An 11,134-nucleotide genomic window follows, 5' to 3' on the forward strand; every position below is an offset into this window, starting at 1 on the left:
TGAAAGTAAATGATGTAACCCTTTTATGTTGGCTCCTGTGTTGTGGATTTAGCGTTTTAGGCTAAAAACAGATTAAGTTGGATTGTAAATAAACATTTTGTGTTGGGTAAATTAGTTAATATTTTAAAAGTGTCTCTTCTTTGGGCATGAAGATTTGCAGAAAAACATTCCAGAAGAAAAAGATAGTTTATTTTAGTATGTTGATTTATTGTACTAATCCTTGTTCAATATAATCATTGCTACTCAGGGTGAGAAGTTCGGACCCTTTGCTGGAGAGAAGAGAATGCCTGAAGACTTGGATGAAAATATGGATTACAGGTTAATGTGGGAGGTGAGGATATGACTGTTATTTTAATGTTAAAAATATATTTCTTTTGTACCATTTAATGCATTTTTAAGGCTACGTTAATTGATATTGATTCCAGTTAAGTATTTAAGTATTGAAATGTTTCAGTTTTTTTTTTTTTTTGAGATGGAGATTTGCTCTTGTTGCCCAGGCTGGAGTGCAATGGTGCGATCTCGGCTCACTGCAACCTCCGCCCCTGAGGTTCAAGCGATTCTCCTGCCTCAGTCTCCTGAGTAGCTGGGATTACAGGCACATGCAAACACGTCTGGCTAATTTTGTATTTTTAGTTGAGACAGGGTTTTGCCACATTGGCCAGGCTGGTCTTGAACTTCTGACCTCAGGTGATCTACCTGCCTTGGCCTCCCAAAGTGCTATGATTACAGGCGTGAGCCACTGTGCCCATTTGTATATAAAACATATACAAATATGTTCTACGATGTTCACTTGATGATGCATGATGATGCATAAAAAAATGTTTTAGTTTTTAAAGAAAGTTTAGCTTTTTTTTCTTTTTTTTTTTAAGAGAAAATGGACTGTTGAAATATCTTACTAGACATTTGTTTTAGAGATCTGAAGTTCCTCATCGAAAAATAAGTGTGATGTTTGAATTTCAAAATAAGCGTGCCCTGAATTTAGAACTTGACTTCTGTAAATATTATACTTATTTTTTTTTTATTTAGTAGTTGAAGTTCTAATTGTATAGAAACAAATCTCAGTTTCATGTTGTAATAAAGGCCCGCCTTAAAATGTACCTTACCTTGAAAAATACATAGTTAAGGAGCTGTAATACTAGAGACAGTCTTTTGCAATCTAAAGTTTCGCTTAGGCAGAGATCTGTATATACCAGTATATATCTGCATGTTATGAGAATTTTCATCTTAGTTTATGCCAATTATATTCGTTGCTGTTCTTTTCTAGGTATTAGAAAAAGGACCCAAGGTATCAAAATAGGAAAGCAGCGGTGTAGACTGTCGAAACAAAAATTTGGAAAATGCAGTCCTAGGAATTATATATTCATGTATTACTTAATGACAGGGATTCATTCTAAGAAATGCATCATCAAGTGAACATCGTAGAACATATTTGTACAAGCCTAGATGGTATAGCCTACTGTATTCCTAAGCTATATGGTATAGCCTATTGCTCCTGGACTATAAGCCTGTATAGCATGTTACTGTACTGAATAATGGAGGCAGTTGGAAGACAGTGGCAAGCATTTATGGATCCAACATATCTAAACAAGCCAGGCACAGTGGCTTATGCCTAATTCCAGCTACTCAGGAGGCTAAGGCAGGAGGATTGCTTGAGGCCAGGGGTTGGAGCCCAGCCTGAGTGACATAGCAACTGAATCTCTAAAAAAAATATAAAAAATTATCTGGGCCTTTTGGTACATGCCTGTAGTCCCAGCTACTCAGGAGGTTGAGGTGGGAGGATTGCCTGAGCCCAGGAGTTCAAGGCTGCAATGAACTATGATCATGTCATTGCACTCCAGTCTAGGCAACAGAAGGAGACCCCTTCTTTAACAAATGAAATTGAAAAAGATCTAAATACAGAAAAAGTACAATAAAAATAATGTATTATAATCATATGAGACCACCATTGTATATACAGTCCGCTGTTGACCGAAACATTGCATTGTGGCACAAGGCTATTTGATAGTTTCTATGAGGAGGGTAAGACCTGAGATACATGTAGGAGGTAGAGATTACACAGTAAGAAAAGGTTGGAAAACTAGAGTAAGGAACTACACATAGAGAGTCTCTCTGTGCTTGTATCAGTAAGGGTCTTCAGAGAAATAGAACCAAGGAGATTGTGTATATGTTTATTTATTATAAGGTATTATCTTACGTTATTGTGGTGGTAGCAAGTCTGAAATCTGTAGGGCAGGTCCTCAGGCTGGAACTTCAGGCAGAAAGATGATGCTGCAGTCTTGAGGCAGAATTTCTTCTCCAGGATACCTTCGTTTTTGCTCTTAAGGGGTGTGACTAAATGGATGAGGGCCACACACATTATGGAGCGTGATCTCCTTTACTTACAGTAAACTGATTGTAGGTGTTAACTGTATCTACAAAATACTTTTACTCCTATATCAGCGTTTGATTAAATTAAAATAACTTTACTCCTATATCAGTGTTTGATTGTTAGATGTTAACCGCATCTACAAAATACCTTTACTCCTATATCAGTGTTTGATTAAATCAAAATACCTTTACTCCTATATCAGTGTTTGATTGTTAGATGTTAACCGCATCTACAAAATACCTTTACTCCTATATCAGCGTTTGATTAAATAATTGGGTACTATAGCCTATCCAAGTTGACACGTAAAACTATCAGTGTGTTATCTGTAAGCAAAATGCATTTTTAAGCATCACCCGTATTGTTGAAACTGCTGGGAGTGGGGAGTGGAGGTGACAGAAAGGATTCTAAAAGGTTTCTTCAGTGCAAGTGATAGAAAATGGAAATTAATAATATAGTCCTCACTATAATATAAGTGGGAAATGTTATTGATATTGCCTGAATTTAGCCTGCTGTTTTGTTTACTGTTATGAACTTAAACATCTTAATGGCTTTCACTATTTTTCTATAAGGTCTTAATTTTCTCAGCAGTTAATTCTTTTACTATGAAGGATTTTCAGAAACCAAACATTTATGTGACCAAAAAAACCTGACAACTTAGTAAGTCATAAAATGATAAAAATAACACATTTTTAACTGTTTTTTTTTCTTTTTTAAAAATTTTATTTGTATACATTTAAGGGGTACAAATTCAATTTTTAACGTGTTATTAATGGTTTTTGATACTTGTTATCTGAAAATTTTAGTGTGATGATCACATTAATGTTTTGTGTAGCTATGAGGTATCATTAAACAGATAATTTTTATTTTAAAAGGAAGACTTGCATGTAAAACAGAATCATTTTTGTACTATTATATAGTTGATAGTTCCGCAGTACATCATCTAGTTTTGTGTTATCTATTCCTGTGGTTCTTTAATGTCTTTGCATTATTATTTTGTTTTCACACTAGTTGTCTCCAGCTCTCTCACTCTGCTACCCAAGGAGCTATTGATTTTATACATTTTTATGCTCAGGTAATGGTACACTCACATGATTGCCATTCTCTATTTCATTTTACTTCACCCTTTATGTCTTTGTTTTGAACAAGTAATATTTGTACTTGTTATACAATTCAGAAGGTAGAAAAGGATATTGATGAAAAGTCTCTGTTCCCTTCCAGTCTGGTTTTTTCACCTGAGACCTTTTGATACATTTAATCCCTTAGTTTATATACCTTCCCCCTCCCCTTCTGGTTCTTTTTCTTCTTGGTCTCATCTTCATTTTGGATTGTCAGCCATTGTATTAGTCTGCTCTCATGCTGCTAATAAAGACATACCCGAGACTGAGTAATTTATAAAGGAAAGAGTTGTTTTTTTTTTGTTTTGTTTTTTCTTTTTTTTGAAGAAGGAGTCTCCCTCTGTCACCCAGACTGGAGTGCAGTGGTGCGATCTTGACTCACTGCAACCTCCATCTCCTGGGTTCAAGAGGTTCTCCTGCCTCAGCCTCCCAAGTAGCTGGGATTGCAGGTGCATGCCACCACACCCAGCTAATTTTTGTATTTTTAGTAGAGACAGGGTTCCACCATGTTGGCCAGGCTGGTCTTGAATTCCAGACCTGAAGTGATCTGCTGGCCTTGGCCTCCCAAAGTTCTAGGATTTCAGGTGTGAGTCACCATGCCCAGCCAGGAAAGAGGTTTAATGGTCTTACAGTTCCTTATGGCTGGGATGGCCTCACAATCATGGTGGAAGGCAAAGGAGAAGCAGAGGCATGTTTTACATGGTGGTAGTCAAGAGAGTTTGTGCAGGAGACTCCCGTTTATAAAACCATCACAATCTCGTAAGACTTATTCACTACCACGATAACAGTATTGGGTAAACCGCCCCAATGATTTTATTATCTCCACCTGGCCCTGCCATTTACATGTGGGGATTATTACAATTCATGGTGAGATTTGGGTGGGGACACACAGGAAAACCATATCAGCCGTTCCCTGCTCTGCCCAGTTGTGCAGCTGGGCAGGGGAAGGGACAGATTCTGTGGTAGGTCTTCTAGAGGGAACATTTAAAGAACAACACCTTTAGAATTGCGGAGTTATTGCTTGCTCTCTTTAATCTTATCTCTTATTATGTTGAGTGAGCAAGCTGCTTCCAAACCCTGAGTTATACTATTGAAGGTCCTTTTTAATAATTATTATTATCATTTTAGCTTTGGAGGTGCTAGGATTCAGAAAGAGCGAGATACAGGAGAATAACTGGTTCTATTACTGGTCCTATGTCTGTCCCTTGTGGAACTGTTTGAGTCTTTTCAAAGGGAGATAATGAGCCTTCCCTCCTCTGGTGAGTAAATTTAAATTGGTTATGGGAGTCATTTCTGCTAGGCCCCATAGCTACGTTGCTAACCACAATGAAGCTCTCAAATGAATAATCCGTCTCAAGCCAATAGTTACGTATATTGTGGTTATGGAACATGAACCAGAACCTGGTGGTAGTGTCTGGAAAATGATGTCATGTGAGAGACCATGTGGCCTAACTCTTTCTCGGTTTATACCTGTATTCTGCTTAAGATGCCAATGGTTCTGGTGGACAAGGCCAGGAGCCCCTGGGGAGCCATTTCATATCAAAGAACTTGGAGGTACCAGTCAGGATTGAGCCTCCTGGTAGGTGTGAGCCTCTGTGAGCTTGGGACAGTATATGAAGGGACCTTAGGATCATGGGGAGCACTGATAGTATCCGCTGCCACCTCTCCTTCTTTGTCCAAAGGTGTAGCTTAGAGCTTACTGATGCCCACTGCTTCAGAGCGCTCACTAGTACCTCAGTTACTTTCTGTATTGGCCATCAGGATTTGAGCTTGGTCTCTGAACAGACTGAGTATTGTGGGTCTTTAATCTTTCTTGATCACCTCTGATTTTTACTTTTCTTTTAAAATTAAGTGCTTAAGCAGAAGAACTCTGGATTTCTCGGGCCTCAGGCATATTACAAAGCTTGAGGATAGGAACCAGTGTTTGACTGTAAATGCTTCCGTTTGACAATTTGGTGGAATGTACCCAGTTTTCTGCATTGTATTCCATTCTTATCTTAATTAGAAGTCTTTCTGTCGACGTTTTGCCAGGTGGTTTGGAGCTTGAGATGCATTTCCTTCAATTCTCTACTAATTCAGACTCACTCTGTGACCTATGACCTATGTTCTACTTGCTAAACTCTCAATAATTCTTTGTTTTTACATCTCCAAGACATCCTCTTTCTGTAATATGTTCTTAGATGTTTCAAATCACAATTCAAATATGTTTTCTCCAGGCACTGGCTCTGTGCGTCCGGCATATAACTTTAAGTTTTGGCACCTGTGGAATGCAGGACAGTTTGTGCATTTTCCTTGCTACCTGTTCTGACTATTATTTAGTTGTTCTAAAGTGACTACTGGTGAATCCAGTAGATGCTGGGATCCTCCAAACAGCTCTGCTCTGTTGGCTCTAGGTCTTTCTTTTCATTTGCAAAGTGATTCTCTGGGATTGCTTGCAATAGGTTTTGTGTGGAAACTGGCCTGATAAGTTCTCAGAAACTTGGTGTTGTCCTGTATTTCCAGTGAAGTCATTCATTCTTGAACTGTATATCTGCTCCGAGATCACAAGGTCTCTACCTCATTCTCTTTTTCTCTCACTCATGCTGAGTCTGCATTTACCTCTTAGTCTTTGAACATTTCTGTGGATGCAGTGGATGTTCAGTGGTGTGATCTGATGCAGGTGGAGTCATATGCCATGCCACGGTTCAGTATACTGGGTGGTCCCTCTGGAAAGACAGCTCTTACTGTGTGCAGAATCCTAAAGAACCAGACACAAACTACAATTTCAAGTAAAATATCTTAATTCTGGGTGGCATTTTCATAGGAAAAAGTTAAGCCTCTTTTACTTAAATACATTATGTCATCCATAACTTAAGCTAAAAAGGCATTTATCTCAACACAAGGAACATTAGGACAAAACCAAAACAAACAGAGGTTAAACTTTGCTTTTTAAAAAGGCCTGTGGCCTCGTAAGGGTTCCAGATGTAACACAATTGGGATACACAGAGCACCGTGAGAGCCATGTACTTCACCTGCACCAGCCTGACTTAATGTCATTTTAAAAAGTTTTGTGTGTATTTATTTTCCTACATCTATCTCCTGGATCATTCATGAGAAAACTCTTATGTTTTACATCTGACGTTAGTGTATTACCAGGGTAATTAGTCATCACAACCTACTAGAAAATTGCATATTACAAAATCCGGAGTATCAAATTATGATGATTTTATTTATTTTTGTGGGCAGTTTCTGATTTTGTGGCCTGGGTAAATAACATGTTTTCAAAATACAGCCATCATGGTGGGAAGAGAGTGAGGGATAAAAGACTGTGTATTGGGTACAGTCTATACCGCTTGGTTGGCAGGTACACTAACATCTCAGAATTCACCACTGTAGAATTCATCCATGTAACCAAAAACCACTTGTACCCCCAAAGCTACTGAAATAAAAACAAAAAACTTAAACATTTAAAAAAGGATGGAGGCTTGTACATAATCTATCACTCATTTATTTAAATACATGAGGACATATATAAAAATGCTTGATGTACCTAAAATATAAGTGAAAGGGTAACAATAGCTGTCTCTAAGGAAAAGGAATGGGTGACAAGAAATAGAGGAGAGAGGGAGACTTTTTTATTACTATATAATCTTTTTACCTTTAAATTTTTATTGTGTATGGGCATTATCTGTTACGTTAAACTTTTTTTAAGCAATAAACCCCCCCAAACTCCACAAAACATAGCAATTAAAAGACATCATCAGAAGATTTGCAGCTGTTTTTGTATGATTGTGAATCTCTTACAGTTATAGCAAATTATTATTTCAAAATAAGTGTACATACCAGATGAGTTGAGGCTCCTTCTGTTATTGATGGGGTTTAAGACATCCATTTATCAGTTAAAATATATATGGATTATTTTTGGAAACTTCTTTTCCAACCCTTGACTCCCCTCTTCACTTATACATGTTGATGATTCTTAGTTAATAACCTCTCTTTGTCCTTGGTTATTAATTTGAACCAATGAAGAACAAATAGGAGCCAGATGAAGATAAAATATCTACTTTATTAATAAGCATGTGTGATATTATGAAGTCTATATTTGGTCCTCATCTACTTCCTTGACTTTTAACTCCTAACATCCTTGGAACCCCTAGAGTATAAGAGTGTTTTTTGTATGCTAATGAGATGACTGGAGGCTGGAGTCCCCTTGATACCCTCCAGGATGGGACCGTTTGCCAGGGGAAACAACCAGGTGATTAGAGGGTTGGAACTTTCAGCCCCCTGGGTCCCCCTCACCTCTAGGAAGAGGAGAGTAGCTGAAGGTTGGGTTGATATATAAGTGACTAATATCAGTCATACCTAGTAATGAAGCTTCCATAAAAACCCAAAAGAACTGTGTTCTGAGGGTTTCCAGATAACTGAACACATGGAGATTTCTGGAGGATGGTGCACCTGGAGAGGGCATGGAAGCTTTGCGTCCCTTCTTTTATAGCTATGTATCTCTTCTATACCTATGCCTTTTTCTCTATCTATGCATCTCTCCCATCTGGCTGTTCACCTGTATCCTTTGGAATATCCTTTATTAATATACCTGTAAACATAAATGAAGTGTTCTCCTGAATACTTTTAGCCTCTCTAGCAAATTAATTGAACCTGCGGAGAGTGTCATGGGAACTCCAGTCTATAGCAAGTTGGTTAAAAGTTTCAGAGGCCTGGACTTGCCACTGCCTAGTGCAGGACAGTCTTATGGGACTGAGTCTTCAACCTGTGGGATGTGACATTATCTCCAGATAGATAATATCAGGATTGAATTAAATTAGAGGACACTCAGCTGGTGTGATGCTGAATAATCTGAATAATCCACCAAAGAATTGCTTGCTCGGTGTGTGATGGGGGAAACCCCGCCACATTTGGTAGTAGAAGTGTTCTGAGTTGATTGTGTTGTGAGAATAAAGTAGGAGATACTAAGTTTGTAGTTTTCATATCCCTACAGCATGCAATAATGTTCTAAGTACCTAGCTCCAGAAAAGCTGGATTGGTGACTAGGAGCCTAGGCCAGAATGGGGACTTCATGCCTGGCTTCTTAAATCTTGAAGTGTGTACCAACTGTGGCAGAAATTGAGTCAGCAAAGTAGATTCTGAATCTATTACCAATCAGCTGTGTGACGAATTGTGGCCTCAGACTCACTTTGCAGCATAATTGGAATGGAAGATAACAGAGAGCATAGGAGAGAGACAGGTCTCCAGCCTGTGTAGAAGGCACACCCTGAGTCAGCTGGTACGTCTGCTTACTACGGAGCAGGCGGCTGGGCACAGGAAATTCTGGACCCCGCTTTTTTTCTGAGGTATGGTAACCAAAGTAAGTATCAGACCCAATGACTATCAGGGTCTCAGTAATCAGCTGAAGAGAGGGAACCATGAAGGAAACCCAAAGTATATTTATTCCAATTTATTTCTGTCATGGAGGAGGAAATAAGGAAATATGAAAAAGGGGAATAAGGATTCTTTATGAGAACATACAGAATTATGTTCTTCTCATTTCTCATATAGAAAAAATGATGTGCTCATTTGGAATTCTTCACAAAACAAAAATAGGCATGGTGAGTGAAGCGGGATGGAAAGAGGAGGGCTCTCAGACAGTCAGACAGTCTTTAGTATGATTGCTACTCCTAGGATGCAGTAGAGCCCTTGTTCTTCTGGGGCCTATGTTTTAGTAGCAAAGATAGAATTAAAACACCCCTAATAAGTAATATAGTGAAAGGTAGTGATATATGGTATAAAGAAAATAAAATAGGGCAAAAAACTTCTGTCTGATACGAACTTGAACACATCAATATTACTACTGATAACAACTCCAAAAGACAGGTTAAATATAAAAATAATTTGTTTAATGCCTTCAAGGGTGTTAAAGCAAAGAGTCCTAGAGCAACTAACGCTCCAGCAAGGTGATAATTTTGGAGAGATAAACTGATAATCTGCAGTTTCTTTTCTCTTGGGGAAGTGGTCAGACTTTGCTGATTCTGGGTGTAGGCAAGAGGCTGAAAATCTGAGCTCAGCCTGTGTAGAGGGTTACTCTTTGAGGACACAGAAATAGGTAGAGCTTCTGGAAATCTTGTCGTGTTAAGCAACAATATTGGAGACCCAAAGGGACTAAAAAATATTGCTGTCTCCTTCTTAAGACATTTGCAGAATTATGAAGCTGCATGGCAGAATACTATAAAGTTAAGCCACATGCTTCTGAAAAGCAAGGTGTTCTGTGGTCTCATCTTGCTGAGGAGAGGCTTTCAGTGCATGCCATATTTTGAATTGGAAGCACCGTAGGGCTGTGGGTAGGAATATAGCACACTGAAACAGACTGAGCCTTGCTGCAACTGAAGCCCCGCTGTGAATCACCTCACTCCCTGATTCGTTTAAGGTGAACAGTTTCTGCTCTGCCTGATAGAAAACAGGGTAAATCTACTCCAGAGAAATATAATACCTGGATCCTCTAAACTTTCAAATATATAATATCCAGCATTTTATAAAAAATGACTAGACATGAAGAGATAGGACCGTATCACTAGAAATGATAAAAGCTGGACAATGGAAACTGACTTAAGGATGATTCAAATATTGATTGGAGTTGGCAGATGAGGACTTTGTAATAACCATGACTGTTACACTCTAGCATATGGAAGAAAAGATGAGACGAAAAGAGGAAGAGATGGAGAATTTTACTAAAAAATTGAAATGTATAAATGTCAAATTTATACATGTAGAGCAAATTCATATTTTAGAGCAGAGAACTCAGTGTGTGAATTACATAGTAGGTATGACAAAACAAAAGACAGAATGAATGAAGAGGAAAAGAAGTCAGTAGAAAATATTAAAACTGAGTTACAGAGACTAAATCGATATGTGAGACAGTGAAAATAACTAATATATCTGTAATGTTAGGACCTTTTAGCTTAGCAGGAGAGGAGGTAGAAAATGGGACAGAAGCAATTTTGATGAGGTAATGGCTAAGAATTTTCCAGGACTTTTAAAAAAGGTTATCTGATGAATTGAGGAAGCTGTATGAGCCTCAAGCAGTGTCAGTAGAAAGATGGTTACACCTACAGATATCTTAGTAAAACTACTTAAAACCAAGACAATCCTAAAAACAGCTAGAAAAAAAGGAGACATTAAAAAAGTAACAGTAAGAGTGATAGTTGATTTTTAACAGAAAAATTAAAAGATAGTGGACAACTGAATAATATTTTTAAGGTGCAAAAAGAAAATAGCTGCCAATCTAGAATGCTTTACCCAGCAAAAATATCATTAATAAAATGACCTAGTTCTTCCCATCTCTTCCAAATGTGACCTAGTTCTTCCAGTCACTTCTATGTGACTATGTGACTGGTTCTTTGGATTTGTCAAAGAATTAGCTTTAGTTTAAGGCCAAGGCTAACAGCTTAGCTTTAAATGTAAGTGTTCATTCATTCTTCAAATGAGAGTACTCAGACTACCTCCAGATCTTACCCAGAGGTAAACTTTGCTACTTTGGATTTACTGAAAGGAGGAAAACAAAAACAAAAACAAAAATAACTACGGTGGCTCAGGCCTGTAATCCCAGCACTTTGGGAGGCCGAGACGGGTGGATCACGAGGTCAGGAGATCGAGACCATCCTGGCTAACACGGTGAAACCCC

The 11,134-nt window shown here is 38.2% G+C and overlaps 1 protein-coding gene across 2 annotated transcripts in view; it reads left to right on the top strand.

Moving 5' to 3' along the window:
• Nucleotides 1–251: 251 nt before the first annotated feature.
• Nucleotides 252–11,134, top strand: part of PRDM5 (PR domain containing 5) — a 208,114-nt gene continuing 197,231 nt past the window's right edge. For both annotated transcript variants that reach the window (XM_011996785.1, XM_011996786.1), the window contains exon 1: nucleotides 252–331. In XM_011996785.1, the coding sequence (XP_011852175.1) occupies nucleotides 284–331 (48 nt within the window). In that variant the 5' untranslated portion in view covers nucleotides 252–283. The remainder of the gene's footprint in view (nucleotides 332–11,134) is intronic.

The sequence above is a fragment of the Mandrillus leucophaeus genome, unplaced genomic scaffold, assembly GCF_000951045.1.
Source record: "Mandrillus leucophaeus isolate KB7577 unplaced genomic scaffold, Mleu.le_1.0 Scaffold523, whole genome shotgun sequence".
Taxonomy (NCBI): Eukaryota; Metazoa; Chordata; class Mammalia; order Primates; family Cercopithecidae; genus Mandrillus; species Mandrillus leucophaeus.